The sequence below is a fragment of the Paramisgurnus dabryanus genome, chromosome 3 (assembly GCF_030506205.2).
Source record: "Paramisgurnus dabryanus chromosome 3, PD_genome_1.1, whole genome shotgun sequence".
Lineage (NCBI taxonomy): Eukaryota > Metazoa > Chordata > Actinopteri > Cypriniformes > Cobitidae > Paramisgurnus > Paramisgurnus dabryanus.
The window spans coordinates 13,795,440-13,816,939 of NC_133339.1; the positions used below are offsets into that span (position 1 = coordinate 13,795,440).

Sequence of the window (21,500 nt, forward strand, 5' to 3'; positions counted from 1 at the left end):
ATCGGCAAAGGACCTCGAGCCGGGATTCGAACTCGGGTCGGCAGTAGTGCGTTTGCACCATATGTCGGAGCGCTGCCCACAACACCATCAGCTCCGACGGAATATCAGTTTTTTATATTACCGTTTCATTGGTCACAAAGTGCAGTTTTAAGATGATTTCAGTCGCGCATATATATTAGGGCTGGGCGATATGACTCAAAAAATTATCGAGAAAATGTTTTCCATATCAGTCGATATCGATAATTATCATGATAAATAACAAATCTTTACTCCTGTCAAATTTAAAGGCAGATTTTTGCTCCTGAATGAAAATTGTAAAAACCAGACAGTTAATAATGGTTTTAAACTACTTTTTATTCAGAACATGACAAATACAAATACTAAAATCTTGTTTTAATGCATCTGTATTAAATGTAAATCTATTTGTTATGAAATCAACACATTTCTGACACAAAGCAGCAGACTACTGTCCCTTTAAGACCCAAGACAGACTGCTTTAAGTTTCAATATACTGAGTAACAGCTGTTTATGTTCACTTAAACAAGAAAGAAAACTTAGTTCAGTGATCACGCGTGTGTTATACATATACGAGCTATACACGCTGATAAATGGATATCAAGGGTGTCACTTTGCTGTGGGAGCGCACATACCCAAACACTATATTCACTGCAGTGGTGGATCTGCTGCTTTTCCTCAGTTTCCTGAATTTGTGAATGTCCTGTAAATATACTTTTAAAGCTGGGCGGACGTGTGCGTGCGCAAGGCGGACGCTGAATGAAAGTAAAGTATACTGCACGCACCTGTGTCTGCTGTGTTTGACGAACCCTGTTTGCGCGTCCAACATTACACACAAGAAAATGTTTCCGCGCATTTGGATTCCGTGATTCCGTCCGCGTTATCCGCATCGCGAAAATCATAGGTCTCTACTAATAAATAAATAACTTGCCTCATCTTCCACTCCTTCAAGTCTGACTGTCACTGTGATTGTAAACCAAGAGCGCGTGCCGCATCCGGAAGTGCTCGCGCAACATTACGCACAGTGCTTAAACATTATCGATCATTTATCGAACTGTCCTTATCGTTTTATCGAAAAAGTTTATATCGGTAAAATTATCGTTATCGAATTATCGCCCAGCCCTAATATATATGTATAATATTGAAATCTGCAGTCGATTAGTAAAGATAGCACCTACAGATGTGGCCTTTAAAAACGCGCATTTTCTCCCGCGGCATTCGCCAAATCGTCTCGCGGAGTCACGCAGAATTTTTATATGCGTTGTCATTGCGGTTGTTTCCAGAAGTTAATAAGGACATTGCTGAATATTTCATATTTAATTATATTGGACAGCAAAGTGATGTCAACCCCTTCTTGCCAGCATAACAGCGCATACATATATTAAGATGACTGTACGTGCAATGGGCATTTATACTAAGTGCAACAAAGAATTTAGTGTGAGCCTAATACACTTAACTCTATTTACAATGAATATCTTAATTATTTGTGTTGTCGAATTTTGACACCGTTTCATTGTTTGTTCATAATATTAATAATTATGTCAGTTTTTCTAAAAGTATTAATATTTTAAAGAGATTCATGTGGTATAAAAATACATGTTTTAAAGTTAAAAATGTTGTAAAAGTATATTAGTATTATTGTTCTTAATATATTAAGAACAATAATATGACACATGTATATTGCGCTAAATTGCTTTACATATGGAAAGAGGAATTCTTCTCAACCACCACCAATAAAGTTTAAAAAATATTCTTTAGAAAAACGGCGTTTAAACCCACGCAGAGCGAACAGGAAAACATGGGCCTATGCTTACATACTGTACAGTGGGCATATGATATCTTTATTTAGTTTTACATATTTAAAACTTTAATAATACCTTTCTTGTGCATATAGGCAGTCAGTGTTATGATTTTTTTAAATCCTTTCAGCCGTTATTCATAACAGTAAAAATATTATTCAGTGGCTTTGTAAATATATTACTAAAATAATGGATTAAAGTAACTTTATAAAATCTCTTAATGTCACTTATGTATTTTTTAGTTGGTCAAAACAAAATAAATGGCTAGAAATAGAACAGACATTTTAATTAAAAATGTACATATATTATAGGCGTATATTATCCTTGTTATTATTGTCCTTCCAGATATCTTATCTCAGACGTTCGCAGTCAACACTTTTAAAACTTTTTATATAAAATCTAATTTATAAATTAAAAAACAAAGTTTTAAGTTAAGACAATAATAAATATGTTTATTTTTATTGAAAGAAAAACGTATAAAATGTTATTATGGGTATAGTTGATGCAAATAAAGTGTGCAGTATACAAAAAATGCAAACAAATTATTTCTAAAAGTGGCAAGATTTTAAAAAGCTAAAGGTGGTATAAAGAAAGACATGAGAAAAGTAGAGGTATGCAAAAGAGCACAGTTTAGTTATTGTTCATTAAAGCGGTTTTATACACCTTTGTATGAATTGACAAGCATTTTATTCGCTACTTTCAACACATTTTGTGATTCATTTACTGATTTATTACAGAAAATTGTTGTCAGAAGCAAAGCTATTGTACAAAGCATCTTTATATGTATGTTTTAAAGTTAAAAATGTTGTAAAAAATATATTAGTATTCTTTTATTTAAGAATAACAATATGATACATTTATATTGTGCTAAAATGCAATATACATTATTCTGCAAGCAATATAAATTATTCTCAACCACCACCAATAAAGTGTAAACATTATTCTTTAGAAAAAAAACGGCGTTTAAACCCGTGTTGCGTGGAGCGAACAAGAAAAAATATATGCTTACATGCTCATTCGGCATATGATATCTTTTTTATTTCGTTTTACAGTTTTAAAAGTGGCAAAAAAGTTCTTAAAATCTAATGAATACTGGTTTTGTAAAATGTATATAACTGCAGATGCGTGCGTGCCGATCCGGGCAGGTATCATTTTCCTCCAGACCTTGACGCATGGTCGCGGAAGGCGAGAAATATATTTTTTTTAAGTAAAAATATTTTGCACGATTGATATATTACTTATGAATATTTTAGGAAATTATTTTTGACACACGTAGGTTATTACGTGTATTTTGGATTTTAATTTCATTACTGTGCCTATCCGTGGCCTCATCCGAGCGCACTTTCTCCGCCTTGCATCTTTTGAAGACATTGGTATGCAGCACCATGACCCAGAAAAGACTCACACACCTTTCCCTGATGCATGCCCACACAGAAATACTGAACTCCCTGGACATTCGTCCTCTAGCTCATGAGAGACTTTGGAATCTCTATTATACAACCGGCGCAATTCGCGAGGCAAGTTTTTTCTGCTCGAGTAAAGAGCGCGTTGATAATATGCGTATTAACGGAATGACAACGCGGGTTTGTTTATTACATGGATGCGCAGCAGCACAAAAACACTTTTTAATATGAAAAATTAAAGGATTAAAATGTAACGGATTATTATTGAGTCTCTTGGACATAAATGATGACCAATTATGAGACGTTAGAAGGCGCAAAGAGCTGCTTCATCTGTAGCTAAGTAAATAAATGCTTTGCTTTAAACAAATGCATCTACTTTTAAATGTTTTTTTTTTAAATGCTACCCAACGGATTTATTGTATATAATGACTCTGCACCTGTAGATATGGTGAGATGAGAAAACATTTTAAGTAATGCTTAAAAAAAAACATTTCGCAGTCAAAGTGCTGAAATGGCTCTCCACACGTTTGTAAATTATTTATCTTTTGTTTGTAACAAAGTATTTTTACAGTACAAACCTTATATAAAGCCTATTCTAAAAATGTAATAATACAACATGTTTTTCTTTATAAAAGTATACAATATCAGAACTAAACCCATTATTTTTTTTGTTCAAATTATGAATTATTTATAAGTTTAAAAAAGACAGTAATAGTACTATTTAGTAAAAAAAGATCTATATAAAAATATACTAGGTATGTTAATGTGAGAATATTTTACATCTGTTAATCGACGTGTGATCTTAACTTAAAAACGAAAGTAAAATATGTTCGTCCGCATGGACATTGAAAACTGTGAAGTTTAATTAATATTATATGTTGTTATAATATTATATGTTGTATGTAAATTGTAACGAAAGTAATTCCCCCTGGGATAAGTATTTTTGCTTCTGATTAATAGCGCATATTCATCTGAGAACTGATGATGTCTGTGTGTTTCAGACCCTGGCTGTGTGCCCTGAAGTGTATATGACAATAAAGTAGTAAATCTCAATGTATTTATTTTTAAAATGTATTTTAAATAGGCCTATAGGCTCATAGGTTTTTTGGTTTAAAAAATTCACAGCACCCCCTGTTCAAAATGACTTCCAGCGGCCCTGCCTTGACGCTTTGTGTGTTCGACTTTAAATGGTGCGGCGCTGACTGGTCGGCGTATGACATCAGAGTACCGCGAGAGCAAAGGTAAAGTTGGACCATTTGTAACATTTCGACTTGCTCTTGCGGTACTTTGATGTAGGGCTGGAACGACGCGTCGACGTAGTCGATTACGTCGATTACGTAATTACGTCGATTTGCCGGAAATGCGTCGATGCGTCGCACTGTTTACATTTTGAAATGAAGGCGGCTTCAGCTCCGACCGGGTGATACAAGTGTTATACCAAACAGACAGAACGCGATCAAAAGTGTGGGAATACTTTAAGCAGAGACCAAATAAAACACATACTGTGTAAAACTGAAATGGCATACCACAGCAGCGCAACACCTGTGTATGATCATCTTAAAAGAAGAAAACCTGGAGCTCTCCGACCTCAAAATGACGAGACGTCAGCGTAAGAATTTGAACTATTACAGTAAGTTTTTATACTTACTCTATAAACAATAGAATCAATACATATTGTGCTCAATACAGCTGCGTTTACATCTTCGTTTAATACGAGCTGCGAGACGCCTGACAGACGTGACATTGCATCGCTTCTGGGTAGTAACGTTATGTTGAAACAGTAAATAAAGAGCAGGACATGTTTTTATATTAAGAAGTTATGAAATAATAAGTTACTGTCACATTGAGAACTGATAGGCATGTGCCCGCGTGCACTGAAAGCCAGCTGGCAGTGCGGAGTTCCCAATGAACGTCTTTTTTGCGAATATGTGCGCAGATATTACAGAAGCTCGTCTTGTAAGGTATTCCTGACATGCGTTTATTTAAAGTAACAGCGGCGTAAACGCTGTTTATAAAATATTAGAAGATCATACTAACTGAACTTGTTTTTTACCCGGAACTTAAGAAAAGTTAAATGTTAAAGTTAAATGAGAATGCAGTACTACTAATAGTAATAATATTAACAGTAATAATATAACCATTACATCTTATATAAGGGTTCATGAATCACAATGAACTTATTTTTACTTCAGTCTGAACTAATGCTGAGTTAATGCATGTACTAATCATAAACTAAGGTTTAAAATATTAATATATGCCTATTTTATTGTTTAAGGTGAATAATGCCTCTTTTAAAGTGGCACTGCCACTTTATTTTTCATGTTGAAAATTTTGGTTTGTGTGTTTGTTTAATTAAGAAAATGCTTAAATAAAATGTTAGCGTTAATGGCAGATGTTACATTTATTATTTGTTGGGGAATTATATGTATAAAAAAATCATTAGACTATTCGATTAATCGAAAAAATAATCGATAGATTAATCGGTTGAAAAAATAGTCGATAGTTGCAGCTCTACTTTGATGTCTTAGTTGCCGATCTGTCTGCGCAGCGCCACATAGAAACGCCCTTTGACTCTTTAAGGCAAAGTACCAGCAACATGAGAAGTGGTGGCACGCAAAAGAAATTGAAGGTACGCAGTACGCTAAAATATAAAGTGTCTGTACTGCGAGCACTGGTTTAGTTATTTACATCGTGTGTTGCTCTTTCACCATTGTGCACCCGCGCACTCGCTCTGTAGTTTGTAGCTCGCGCTCCGGCTTCGATAAACAATGCCCGTTTCTCAATACCAAGTAGGGGAGAGTGGGGCAAAGTGAGCCAGTGGGTAAGTTGACCCACCCCCTTTATCTAGGCAACCATACAGATTTGTAGCCGTGTGACCACAAATACAGGTAGCAACCATAATTTATATTTGGCTATGTTAAAGAGAAGGACAAATTAAAGAGTTATGATTAAAGTATGATTTTTTTAACAAAAAAACAGTTTTTATCCTATCAAAGTAAAATTTATACATACCAGGTATAAAGGCTGTTATGTTAAAGTAGATTTATCCAGGTCTAAATATTCATATCATAAATATTGGTGATAGGCTAATGTATAAAAATATGTGAATGATTTAGCTAAAGATTAGCCTGAATTACTAAGCTAGGCAGTTTCCCAAAACGGTGGCTGTGTGGCAAAGTGAACCAGATGGGGTAAACTGAACCAGGGGTTCAACCCCACCATGAGGCACTGTAACCATTGAACATGTTTCATAACAAAAAAAAATTGTGTGTAGTTTCACACAACTTATTTGTTCTTTTTTAAACATTTTAGAAAACATATCATGCTAAGACATTACAATATTAATTATTTTTTATGCATTTGGCGTTTTGCAGGTCCACACTGAAAAAACAAACATACCACTCAGAAACGTCCATTGACAATCTCCAAACAATAAGTTGTTCCTCAAAATCTGTATTTTCATCTGATACAGACTCAAACATGAGTGGATGACATCAGAGTACCGCAAGGGCGATTTAAAACCAACCTCCTCCGCTTTATTTCTCGTGGTACTCTGATGTCATCTGCTTGTCGGTTCTTTTGGCGCTGCGTAAAGTTGACCACACCTAAAAAATGTACTGCAAAACTCGACAGAAATGCTCTGTATACCAGCACCTCCTTTATTAATTGTATAGCAGGAAAAGTTCTATTTTACTTCTCAGCGTGATAAATAGCTTACAAGGTTTGGTGTGTGAGCGTGTGAACTGACAGAAATGCGTCTGTCTCATGGTGAATGCGTGGGACTTGAGAGCCTAGGTTATATCAACATATGTCAAATTAAGTTACCTGATATCCACTTAATTTTATAAGTTATAAACATTCATTTAAAATAACATACAGCGTATGTATTAGGCCTATTTGCTTAAATTGCATTTTAACAAAGAAACTGCAAGGGTTGAAATTAAAACCCAACACGCTGGTGAAAACTGGATTAACCGGTTTTCTTTTGATTCCCTGATGATGAGGTGATCGATTAGCATTGGGGGTTGGCAAAGAATTGGCAGACCTAGGGGTGGGTGGTTTTTAATTTCTTGACTCTGTGTCACTGGTAGCTGCTAAAACAAGCAGCTAAACCATGTACAATTAATTACATTTTGGAATTAACTTCCTTCATGTCTTTTTATTTATACACTGTAAAAAAATATTTTCTGAATTTTTAAGTAGTTAGCATTAAATATGTTTTACCAACAATTGGTTTACAAACTCTGGGATGTTTGTGATTATCATCATTCAGAAAAGTGGTGCTTGTGTTTAGACTTGTGTTTTACGTGATTAAATCAGGAAGATTACATTAGTTTCTTTTCAGTGTAGAACAGTTTGTAATCAAAATGCAAAAATATAGTATATTTATAAACATCGCTGAAACAAAGAGTGAATTAAAATTAAAAAAGTAATAAAGTTAAAGCTGCTGATAATTTTGTTTATTTACTAGCCTTTTCTGAGTGAAAACTGTTTAGATTTTGTTAAGAAGCCTAATACTCCAATTTATTTCAGTGTAGGTTTCTCATTTTTATCAGCTTTCTTTTGCTTTTCAAAGGGCCGTCTACCTTTGCTACCGCCAGTGCTTTAATGTGGGCCGGTAGGCGCCAGTACTCAGTACCGCCACTTCCAAATATAGCTCTTGAGCGTACCACCACCTCTCCCTGCGCCCAGAACGTACCTCTAGCGTACCAGAACGCTCATTTGCACACTGTAAAAAGATTCCGTAGAATTTACAGTATTACTGGCAGCTGGATGCCAGTAACTTACTGTAGATTTAAATTTATGTTAACTACCTGCAACAGTTTGTTCAAAGTTTAATGAAAATTAAACATTAGCAAGTCTGTATCTTTACAGAATAAAACTAAAATAACAGCCTCAAGCAAAGCATTCTGGGAAACAAAATCTGAAGGAAAAACCCAGAAAAAGGTTGATGAGGATTTTTGGTTCCCAGAATGCTTTGCATGAGGCTGTTATTTTATATTTTTATTCTGTAAGACAAAGACTTGTTAATGTTTAATGTTCATTTAACTTTGAACAAACTGTTGTCAGTAAATAACATAAATTTAAATTTACAGTAAGTTACTGGCATCCAGCTGCCAGTAATACTGTAATTTCTACGGAATCTTTTTACAGTGCACATCTGTTTAAATCAGAGGCTTAATTTAATCCTTTGGCTGCGCTGCCGCTTTTCAAAGCGCCCTTCACAATGCAAGCTACCTAATTCGTCCCACCGAGAGCAGATACTACATTACCCATACACCTTTGAGTTTTACAAGTTAAAAGCGCATGCGTAGCTTTTGCTGCTGTCAATAGGCTTGTTCGACTTCATGCGGCGCCCCGAGAATCGACAGCCGGAAGACGTCACAGTATCGCGAGAGCGAGGCGAAATATGATTTCTTGAATCATTCTCGCGGTACTCTGACGTCATCCGGCTGTCGGTTCTTGCGGCACCGCATGAAGTCGAACAAGCATAGTGTTAACAACGTGGTTTGGAGAGGTGTGTGAAACGCGCAACCATAGCTGCTCTGTTAAAATGAAAATACAATGAATACTTAATATGCCCTCCTGGTTTTAGACTCTGAGGAGTAAAAGAACAAGGTCAGAATCAGAGGACTCTCGCTGGCTGACATCCCACCAAGCCAGAATGATATCGCTGCAGGTACCCTTTTGTAGGTACGTGACAATCTCTGCTGTCGCGGCTGTCAGCTTGGTTCCCCGCGACGCAACTTCGGATTTCCTCAGACGATGTGCAGTGTAAAAACATTATTGAAATTGTATTATACATACTTGCTAAACTACAAGTGAACGAAATTTTAAATTTCAATGAATTTGAACGACGCGCACATGAGTTTTATCACCCGCAAAATGGAAAACAATGGGACAAAATAAAGTGATGACTTTCGAGTTTCAAATGGCCAATATTTTGTTATTCTTGAACCCATAGACATGGTCTTGGTGTTCAGAGAGTATCTTTGCCCGACAGCGACAATATGTTATTAAAAAATAAATTACATCATTATGGATAAATGAGTGCTTGCAGAATATATATTTGAGAATGCTTATCAGTACTTTTTTGTTTCTTTAACTTTAAAGATGAATATTCTCCTTTTAGAGATGGGCAATTTTCAGCAATAGCACATTATATTCAACATTTTGAGCTCATAAAAAAGATTTTTCGCTTATTTAAATGACTTTTTTATGTTTTTATGCACATTTAGTTTTGGTGCAATTTCATCAAAAGCTTATAATTAGGAAATACACACAACACGCTTAACGTATATTTTCTATATGTTAAAAATGTTGTAAAAATTGTGTATTCTTATATAATAAGAATAACAATATGATATATTTATATTGCGCTCAAAATGATTTAGAAATGGAAAAAGGAATTCTTCTCAACTGAGTGCTTGCAGAATATATATATTTGAGAATGCTTATCAGTACTTTTTGGTTTCTTCAACTTTAAAGATGAATATTCTCCTTTAGAGAAAGGCAATTTTCAGCAATAGCACATTATATTCAACATTTTGAGCTCATAAAAAAGATTTTTCGCTTATTTAAATGACTTTTTTATGTTTTTATGCACGTTTAGTTTTGGTGCAATTTCATCAAAAGCTTGTAATTAGGAAATACACACAACATGCTTAACGTATATTTTCTATATGTTAAAAATGTTGTAAAAATTGCGTATTCTTATATAATAAGAATAACAATATGATATATTTATATTGCGCTCAAAATGATTTAGAAATGGAAAAAGGAATTCTTCTCAACTACCACCAATAAAGTTTAAAATTCTTCTTTAGAAAAACGGCATTTAAACCCACGTGCGCCGAACAAGAAAACGTATGCTTACATACAGTTCGTGTATGATATATTTTTTATTTAGTTTTACATATTTTTATTTATATGCATTTAATAATAGTCTACCGTAAGGTCATAATGTACACACTGTTAAAAATGATTCAGTGGCTTTGTAAATATCTCTAAAATAAATGATTAAAGTAACTTAATAAAATCTCTTAATGCAGTTATGCGATTTTTTTTTAGTTGGAAAATAAATTACCTAAAATAGAACAGATATTTTGTGTAAAATGTACATATATTATTTGATGTATATGCCTTAATAATATAAGTATTACATTTACAGATTATTTTAGTCAATATATTTAAAAAGGTCAGAGTAATATATTTAAGTTTTTAAAACTGTAATAATTGCATATTTCAAATTATTATTATTTCTATTTGACATCAAAAATGTGTAAGTTTTACGCCTAACTTGAAGTATGATTTACTTATATTTTCACATTGATATTATTTGAGTAAATGTAGGCAAAAAATAAATTAATAATAAGTAGAAAAAATGTCAATTTTAAACAATCACATAGCCAACGGTTTTTAATCAGCAACAAAGAAACTGCGCATTTTGCCGATGACAAACACCTCAGAAACTCCTCCAATTTATGAATATTTACACTCACAATATGATTTTATTTCATTAGTACAAAAGTATAACATATTATACAAATTCTCAGTGAAATGTATTAAACACCATACTTTTTATCGTGTTTCATACCATGTAAAGGGAAACATGATAATATAAAAAGTAGCCTACTGTTCAGTAATGAAGAAAGGCGCAACACAACCATGTTAAAGCTATTAAAACGTTCAGATGCAAAAATGAACTAAATGTAAAATTAGATAAACTAGTTAATGATATTGCGTAAATGCGCTCTGTCTCTTCAAAGGTCTTCGCGAATTATTTTGTTATAAGACTCGATTATCATACATCACGTCTCTTCTACTGTAAGTACACGGAAAAAATAAGACAAATGATGCGCGTTTGAGTCGGATTTTTATGAAGAATATGTGACTGTTTATGAAACTGGCAAAAGAAAACTTCGCCAACAAAATGTTTGCCAAAAAGCATGCATTTGTATGACATCAAAGTCTATCGCCTAAACATCGATAATCCGTGTCATGTTACTTCAATATCATACAGTATATGCTAAGCATGAAGTCGAGCACACACATTGTCGTCAGTATGGCCTACATGAAACACGCCTGCCCTCTACAGGTTTTTATATTTCCTGCGTCCCCCACCGAACCCCCCTTCTGCGGGATCTCGCAGAATTTCGGAAGTCTCCGCGGCATTCTGCTCTCAGAGACGCGCATTTTTAAAGGCCACATCTGTATTTGAACATTTGCTTAGAAAGATTCAGACCCAGATGCACCAACGGAGGTCATTGTTCACCTTCCCCATAGACCACCGCCTGATCTGGGCTTCATCCCTGGCTTTGTTGTTTCTGTTTGATGGGCAAAAATGAGATCAAACCAGCAGTATTTGTTGTCATGAAACTATTTCTTGCTTTTTTTCATATTTTGTGTATTTTGTGTTGTTATTGTTTTAGCACAGCTTTTCCATTTATCTTAACGTGCTATGAGCACTTGTTTTATTACTGGACTAGACAACCACCAGAGCTAGGAAAGCAGCCAATGAAAAGAAAGAAACAAAGATAGAAAGCAACTGTGACCGTAATAAAACTAGGATCAATATCGGACCGGCATTTGAAATGTGGAGGAATCTACGAGATTTTGCTTGCATTATAATATTATGTAATCGCATGTGTTAACGCATCCACGTGAACCAGATCCGATATCATCTTGACGAACAGACGCATTCGCTGATGGTTCGTGAGTCTGGTTTGCGTGTGCGCTTTAACGCATGCGATTACAGAATAATATAATGACAAACAAATTTAGGGTGCAAAGGTTGCTTGGTTTTCAGTAATAAATCTGTATTACATGCCAAAACTAATTATTAAACATTAAACATGTTCTGACCAATGGTGAATCTCATTTGTGTGCCCTATTATTACCATGCATGTAACCAAAGATTTTTAAGAACATAAAATTCCTCAATCTATGTCACTTATTTTTACTCTGAAAGTGCACCACATTGATATATTTACCTTTAAATGCACAAAGTGAAAAGTTCAGTCTGATCATGGTTTACTTTGTGGCATATAGTAAAAGATGACAAAATATTAACAAAAAGTTTTTAGTTTGCGCCATATTTTAGTTAGTAACCTTAATATTGTTTTTTCAAATAGCCCATCATAATCTGTAGTTTGAGCCTGTCAGGTGCTAATGGCAATGGCATTACTAGTTAGTTTCAACAATGTTTTCAACAACGTGTCTTCCCCCCCAAAAATGTTCAGGCTCAGAATTTTTTTTTTGCTTTAACCCCTGTAATTGTGCTTTATCAACCATTGATTGCATTTCTGAGTGTTATGTAAGAAATCTAAGTATTCTTGCTAAGTATGCATTCACAATAATACTGGTGCACACGCACTGACGAGGACGAGCTCGAAGGGAGGTTGCTTGGTGGTAGTGAGGGAGGGGCATACAAATTGTAAACATTTGAAATCAGCTCAATCCTCCAGAGTTGCCGACCGCAGCTTTAAGATTACCAAAATTATTCACAAGATAATGCTGTTTTCACTAAAATATTGAGGTGCATAAGCTCAGATTAATTAGGCCTATAATTAATTACGTCAAAACAGAAATACAAAACCAGTCCTAACTGAAAGAAAACAAGTTGACAAAAAGATAAAATCTAATGTTTGGTGATATTGGAAACACCAGAAGTGTTATAGGGTTTTGAACACAGCACAAGAGTTTAGAGCTTAGATTCTCTGCCCGAGCCCAGACTCGACCCAATTTCCAGCCACATCCTCGGGCCGGGTCGGGCACGTCACGTGTCATGCGCAGCATCTCGTTCACTTGCAGTCTCAAACACGTGACGCATCACACCTGCTGTGCGTGCTGCACTATTCGCTTAAGCGCAAAACGATAGAGCAGAGGAGGGCCGCTCTGAAACCAGAAACTGTCGACACAATTTTGTTCTTGCATGACAACATGTAGAACCATGTAAGTAGCTATAGCTTTGTGATGAATATGGCATTATATAATTATTAAAGATATGCAGGCAGCCTCACTAGGCCTAATCAATTTCTCTTAATCTACAGGCTTATACACAGGCAGGAGGCTATATGCACTATATGCCTACGTTTTATAATGGGCTTTAGAAATATTTATTTTGTTTAAAATTATATTATAAAGTATTATATGTTCTAAAACATTGTTTAATTTTATTAAAGTAGTAGGCCTATAATATTAGGCCATTATTTTCTATGTTCATCATTGTTACCGGTTTATTTTATTTTTGTGTTTCTTTATTCGAAATTTCAATCCATTTACGATCCATTCAGTTGTTTCTTATTAAACAAACAACGCAGTTTACATGCTTTTTTCTTGTCGTCTTATTCATCAAGATAATATTAAATGCACGCACAATTATGAACTTGATAAATGTTATAGATATGTTTTACTATTCACAGACAAATGTATTTCAACATGTGCAAAATTCAGAAATAAATTAATGTTCTGCAATTTGTACAAAAATAGAGCTTGTAGTAGGCAATTAACTCGATTCAAAAAGTTACTCAAGGCAAAAATTCTGCCTCGAAGCCTCTTAAATTCCAATGATGCGCACTACACGCGCCGAGATCTGATTCACACGGACCGTTGTTCAATATTCAGGAAGCACATCATAGCACGTGATACATTTTGAATATAGTTTGCGCGATGGCGGAGAGTAAATATGTCCATAAACGGCAGTGAGAGAATGTCTAAAGTTTGGGATCATTACATTACATTCAGCATCTGAACCGAAAACATCCACTGCTGTTTCACCAAGCGTCGATGAAACAAGGTAACGTAGCTTTCGCTGATTTTAATCCCATACTGTATTTGTAGCGATGTCGTTATGCGGTTTGACTAGATATGATGTTTAGCTTTGATGTTTTTAAGTAGTAAACGTATTCACGTATTCAGGAAGCACATCATAGCGCATGATACATTTTGAATTTAGTTGGCGCGATGGCGGAGAGTAAATATGTCCATAAACTGCAGAGAGAGAATGTCTCAAGTTTGGGATCATTACATTATCATTACATTACATTCAGCATCTGAACCGAAAACATCCACTGCTGTTTTACCAAGCATCTCTGAAACAAGGTAACGCAGCTTTCGCTGATTTTAATCCCATACTGTATTTGCAGCGATGTCGTTATGCGGTTTGACTAGATATGATGTTTAGCTTTGATGTTTTTAAGTAGTAAACGTATTCACGTTCAATTGCAAGAGAGTATAGCTTAAAGAACTCCTTCACACACACACACGCACCCTTTTCTCTTTCTCACGCGAGTCAGACCGATCGCGCAATGCATCACATATGCTTAAACTTTTATGTAGCCACGCAACAATAATTTCAGCTGCATGCATTCACTGTATACAGCGGGACGTGATGTTGTTATTTTTTGAACCGATTCTTAACCTAAAATGCACCGCAATGCAAGTGACGCAAACGAAATGCAGTGTTCTATTGAAAATGAATGTATGTATTTCTGCCGTACCAGTATGCAATGAAGCAACTGAACGTCTGACTGGGGTGTCACTCTTCCTCACACACAGAACGCATGCACACAAACACAGGTACACGTGCGCGCACACACACAGGTTGTTACCATAGCAAATAGGCTCACCCCAGAAATTATATATTATATGTTAGTAGCCTAATGGTAAATGCCGCAGGTGTAGAAATGTACATAAACCAGATATTTACTTTGATGTCAGGGCTAGATTGCAGCATGAAACCTGTTGTGCATATTAATAAATTAAAGTGCTTAATTGTTGACCCTGGCACTTACAAACACTAAATGGGTAAAAATGTAAATAAATAGGCTTATTTTTTGCAGCCAAATGCCAATACCTCTGTTTTTTTTAGAAATAAAAGCCAAATGCTTGAACACTTTACAGCCACGTCATTTTCCTTATGCATTATTTGTTTTGGTTGTTTAAAAACAAAATTTTTATCCGATTACTCGATTAATCGATCGATTCAGTGCTAGATTAATCGGTTACAAAAAGAATCGATAGCTGCAGCCCTACATTACACTATTTCAAACTCGCAACACACGCTGTCACCGCATTTACAAATGCAAATCTTGCTTGTTGCTCACACACATTATGTTGAAATAACATTATTAATAATAATTAATCTATAAGAATATTTGATTGAATGCTGAATGTTGTGCTTGTTAAATTTAATACAATTAAAACTTTAATTATCATTATTAAAATGATTTAATATTGAGTGACCAGTTTTTGCTCACTTATTAATATATTAATATATATATATGGTCGGGTTTAAATCGGGCTCGGGCTTTATAATTACAGTGAACGTGTCAGGCCGGGCTGGGCTCGGACACAATGTGCTTGGGCTCGGGTAGGGTCGGGCTTGATTTGTTGGGCCCGATCTAAGCTCCACAAGAGTTAAACTACAAGAGCAGAAATTGACAATAGAAATGACATTATGTACTTCACATTAAAAATAACATGGATACATGACAATCTCAAATGTGTTTTGTCATTCTGGTTTATAAATAAAGAATACATCTGAACTATTTACTGTCTTCATTTTAGATATGATGGGAATAAACACGGATCATCTACTTGAACTGAATGAAGTGGATGAGAAACATCAGATTGAAAAAATAAACCATAATGTTTCAAAGAAAGAAAGTCTGAAGACAGAAGACATAAAGTGTGAAAATAGTTTCAGTGAAGATGAACGCCCTGCAGATCACAAGAGGACTCACAGTGAAGAGAAACCTTTTACATGTCAACAGTGTGGAAAGAGTTTCAGAACAAAAGTTAACCTTAAAGAACACATGAGGACTCACAGTGAGAAGAAACGACACGTGTGCCATCAATGTGAAAAGAGTTTTCCAACTGCAGTTAACCTTACGATACACATGAGGTCTCACACTGGAGAGAAACCTTACACTTGTGATCAGTGTGAAAAGAGTTTCTCTATTGAAAGTAACCTTAAGATACATGAAAGAATTCACACTGGAGAGAAACCGTTCACATGCCATGGGTGTAAAAAGAGTTTCAGATATAAGAGTAGCCTTATAACACACATGAAAATTCACAAAGGAGAGAAACCTCACGTGTGTTTTCAGTGTGGAAAGAGTTTCATAGATAAACGTGGACTTGAGACTCACATGAGAATTCACACTGGGGAGAAACCTTTCATATGTTTTCAGTGTGAAAAGAGTTTCACAAGTAAAGGTGTTCTTCAGAGACACATGACAATTCACACTGGAGAGAAACCGTTCACATGCCATCAGTGTGGAAAGAGTTTCTCTATTGAAAGTAGCCTTAAGATACATGCAAGAATTCACACTGGAGAGAAACCATTTGTGTGCCAAGAGTGTGGAAAGAGTTTCACCTTTCAATCGGTCCTTATCCGGCACATGAAAGTTCATAGTGGGGAAAAGCCACACGAATGCCATCATTGTGACAAGAGTTCAACTCAACTTGAGATGCACATGAGGTCTGAGAAACCTTACACTCGAGAGAAACCTTACGCATGTCTTCAGTGCGAAAAGAGTTTTACAAGTGAAGACACTCTTAAGAGACCCATGATAACTCACACCGGAGAGAAACCGTTCATTTGTCATCAGTGTGGAAAGGGTTTTACAATGAAACGTAACCTTAATGAACATCTAAGAATTCACACCGGAGAGAAACCATACGTGTGCCATCAGTGTGGAAAGAGTTTTGCAAAAAAATGTTACCTTAATGTACACCTAACGATTCACACTGGAAAGAGACCATACGTGTGTCAACATTGTGGAAAGAGTTTCAGGACAAAACCAAACCTTAATGTACATTTGATCACTCACACTAAAGAGAAACCGTTCACATGCCATGAGTGTAAAAAGAGTTTCAGATGTAAGAGTAGCCTTATAACACACATGAAAATTCACAAAGGAGAGAAACCTCACGTGTGTCTTCAGTGTGAAAAGAGTTTCATAGATAAACGTGGACTTGAGACTCACATGAGAATTCACACTGGAGAGAAACCTTTCATATGTTTTCAGTGTGAAAGGAGTTTCACAAGTAAAGGTGTTCTTCAGAGACACATGACAATTCACACTGGAGAGAAACCGTTCACATGCCATCAGTGTGGAAAGAGTTTCTCTATTGAAAGTAGCCTTAAGATACATGCAAGAATTCACACTGGAGAGAAACCATTTGTGTGCCAAGAGTGTGGAAAGAGTTTCACCTTTCAATCGGTCCTTATCCGGCACATGAAAGCTCACAGTGGGTAAAAGCCATACGCATGCCATAATTGTGCAGGCATGAAAATCCCTCACCTTTCGGCGAAACTCGCCGTTTTGAATCCAAAAAAGGTGACCCACGTGACGTGAATCATGTAGATTCGATGAGAAAACATTTTTTGGGGGGGAGGGGGGGTATGCGCGCGTTGTTTGAAGACGCGCCCTTCGCCGTCATCCAAACATGTATCACAGACATTAGATTTGTTTGAGTTCATGCTGCGCTGCAAAAACCGACAGGCAGGCAGGTGACATCAAAGTATCACGAGAGTAAATCGAAAAGCCATTAGAAAGTCTGCTTTCGAACGGCTCTCGCGCTACTGTGATGTCATCCGCATTTCTGTGTTCTACGTCATACAAGCGTGTTGAAGCTGTGTAGAGCGACTGCCTTCGGCACGTAAAGTCAACACAAAACGCTGTAAAACTATCATTGTAGAATTCTAATGCGTCAATCAATTAAAACAACACATCTACACAGACTGACACTGCAAAGTGACCTAAAAGATTTTTGTTGGAATGGATTGGAACGAATTATGGACGTACTCCTCGCTTGTAAGACACATTGGTCTACTTGTCTAGACTACGGCTGTAAGTACTTAAATGTAAATATGGTGAAACTGCTAAATATTGCATGAAATGCTGTAATAAGAACATACTGTTACTAATACAGTTCATAAGAAAGTTTACCGTTTACAGTTACATTTAAGCGATTTTAGACTATTTGAGCGACAAAGATGCTAAAGTTTTCAGTGCGCATACGCGCACAAACTCAAAAATCACGCAAACGCATATTTTTTTGGGCTTGACAGGAGATATACGCACAAACTTTATTGTAATACCACAGTCTCTGCAAGTATTCTCATAAAAACGGTCGTTTATTATAAGTGAGAAGTTGATCATGTGTCAGTGTATAGAGCTTCTCCGTTGTTAAAGGGACAGTTCGTCTCATAAGAAATGCATATGTTTGAGTCATAATGTTAATCAAACTACAAAAGACAAAAGGAAAATCACTTTTATAGCTTTAAAAAGATTAATTATATTTAATTTATATGAAAACAGTGTTATGTTAATTTGATACTGTTTTTCTACCTAATCAATACTGTTAGATCTTACTTTATTTGTAACTTTGTTCTTTTCTATTTTATATGCTTGTAATGTCTTGATTTGTTCTTATTTTATTTTATTTTGCTTATCTGAAAATTATTCAACCCATGACTCAAAAACCATAATGTCATTCTTTTAACCAGTACTATATTGTAAAATTAAGTCATTTTAAATTAGATGTAGGCCTTCAGGTCCACCCTATTGCAAAACCAACTTAAAATTGTATGGCCTTGTGACTGATGGTCAGATTATGGCAAAATAAAATTATTGCAGATGTAAAATGGTAAGGGAATTCTACTTGTTACAGCTTTCCACATTTATCAACCCATTTAATTAAATATGGTTTCTGTTATTAGTCAAATGTTTACATTTTAAATCTAAATTGTCCGTCAGAATTAAATAATTGAAATAATGGTCATGTATGTTATGGTGGGAATTTTGTTTCTGCGCACGTGGAGGGATGTTGAGTTCCTTCCTTCTTTTTTTGTCCTTGGCCATTCACATGCCTGAAGAATAAATAAGTTAAGTTACAGCATGTTCCCTAATGAGCCCATAATATTTATTCTGGGGGGGTCCTCCCACCTCACGGCCCCATCAGAGGCCACATCGCCCCTCGAGCGCCCTTCTCACCTTTTTCACCCCTGACCCGTTTTCATGCCTGATTGTGACAAGAGTTCAACTCAACTTGAGATGCACATGAGGTCTGAGAAACCTTTCACTGGAGAGAAACCTCACACATGTCTTCAGTGCGAAAAGAGTTTTACAAGTGAAGACACTCTTAAGAGACACATGATAACTCACACCAGAGAGAAACCGTTCATTTGTCATCAGTGTGGAAAGGATTTTACAATGAAACGTAACCTTAATGAACACCTAAGAATTCACACTGGAAAGAGACCATACGTGTGTCAACATTGTGGAAAGAGTTTCAGGACAAAACCAAACCTTAATGTACATTTGATCACTCACACTAAAGAGAAACCGTTCACATGCCATGAGTGTAAAAAGAGTTTCAAATCAAAAGCTAACCTTAAAAAACACGCAAGAATCCACACTCCATAGAAACCATTCATGTGTCAACAGTGTGGATATGGCAACAAAGTTTATAAATCAGCTGAGATCTTATTAATAAAACTGTCTGGAGGATCCTTACTAAAAGTCTACATGTGCACAAAACCCAAAAAAAGATTCAGGCCGTTTCTCAATATGCTTTCTTGTCTGTACTTTTGTTCTTGTGGACTTGTGAAACGTCATCAGTCGTGGCCCAAGTACTGTTCCAATTCCAAGTTCACATCAAGCCAAGTTCACAAAACATCTCAGGATGTTGATCCGCTCATTTTTCTGAAGGTGACTTATTAAAGCCAAGTTTCTCAGAATGCATTTTGCGTCAACGGCAGTGGAGCTTAAGACCTGCAAAATATTAAAAATATTGCTCTTTCTGCCCTTCAGTGTCTGATGGTCAAACATGAAATATTCTTTTTGGATATATCTAACTGGCATTTTTTGTCCCCTCGGTTTATTTCTCTTTCTTATTCATATGAAGTCTGTTATTTGTTGTTATCGTTTTAACTGATGTTAAAGTTAAGTTTCATAACTTAAATCACATATATTTTCTTTAGAATCTTAACTCTGAATCACTGCCTTTGTACTTTAACTAGGTTTTTTTTCTTGTTTACTTTGTTTTAAAAACGTTTTGTACTTTAAAAACATTGTTGTGTTTAATATCATATTTCATTTTGTAATTAAAGCTAATCAGTTTATGCATGTGTTGCCTGAAACACATATTCACTCTCACAAATCACCTGTAAATGTGCATACTGTAAGTGAATCAGCCTCATATCCCACCCACACGCGCACATTTTTAATCATAAATTGTCAGTGCAGATCACAACATAAAAAGCTGACCGCAACTGGCATCCAAATATTTGTTCGTAAGCTATATGCACCCGTCCAATAAACACAAGCCATTGGCGTAATCCTCCAGCATTATAATCATGCAGCAATAAACACTAGGGGTGTAACGATACACCAATGGCACGGTTTGGATTGGTTTACAGTTTTGGAGCAGCAGTTGAGTTCCGTTTGCTGTGGGGTTATGGTTCATGTCGTGTCAAAGACTGTGAATACAGGAAATCTCGCAAAATCTTGTGAGACTTCAGAATAAGCATGGCGGATGATATGCAGGAAGAAATTTCAATGATAGTGTTTGGAATGATTTTCACAGAAAATTCAAGGGTAAAAAAGAAAAGGGTTTGGGTAAAGTCGTGGAGACGGCTGTTCACATTAACTTCACTTTGTGCTGCTCCATGACTGCTTCCGTCTTCCATCATCTCGCTTTCTGATTGGATATTGTTTAATTTCACGTGATAATTTCAAGAGCATGCTCACGTTTGTCCTAGGGGTTCCCACACATCAGGATTTCTGATCGTAAATATTAAATATACTTTTATGTGACATGACATGTACTTGGAAAACAGTAACTTTGGAATATAATATTTAGAACAGCATTTAAAAGGCTCTTATTAGTCGTTACTAGTACAATTTAGTCAAATGTATGCAAAGAAAATTTTGCTTAAATTAATAGTTGGTCAGAGTGACATTAACCTCAACATTGGGCAGCAGGGGGAGTAAGGGATTAAACTAGTCCTAGACTAAAATAAATGTAAGAGCTGTCCAATATAAAAACAACTTGCACTGACATATCTTAAAATACATCAGTGCCTTTTGTTTTGCCTAAAAATGCACACACGTGATGTTTTTAGTAAGGCAGGTTGGTTGACTAGATATATTTTCCTAATTAAACTAAAGTCTAGTGCTGGCTTAAGATAGTCCTTGTCCGGGAAACCATCCCTATATGTTTACTGCAGTTAGACTGACCATTTATTAACGCTATGATTTTGACAGCC

The 21,500-nt window shown here is 35.7% G+C and overlaps 1 protein-coding gene across 2 annotated transcripts in view; it reads left to right on the forward strand.

The window, feature by feature from the left end:
- Positions 1-21,423, forward strand: part of LOC135768971 (uncharacterized) — a 45,876-nt gene extending 24,453 nt beyond the window's left edge. For both annotated transcript variants that reach the window (XM_065278330.2, XM_065278331.2), the window contains exon 2: positions 15,788-21,423. In XM_065278330.2, the coding sequence (XP_065134402.1) occupies positions 15,788-17,484 (1,697 nt within the window). In that variant the 3' untranslated portion in view covers positions 17,485-21,423. The remainder of the gene's footprint in view (positions 1-15,787) is intronic.
- The last annotated feature ends 77 nt before the right edge of the window (positions 21,424-21,500 follow it).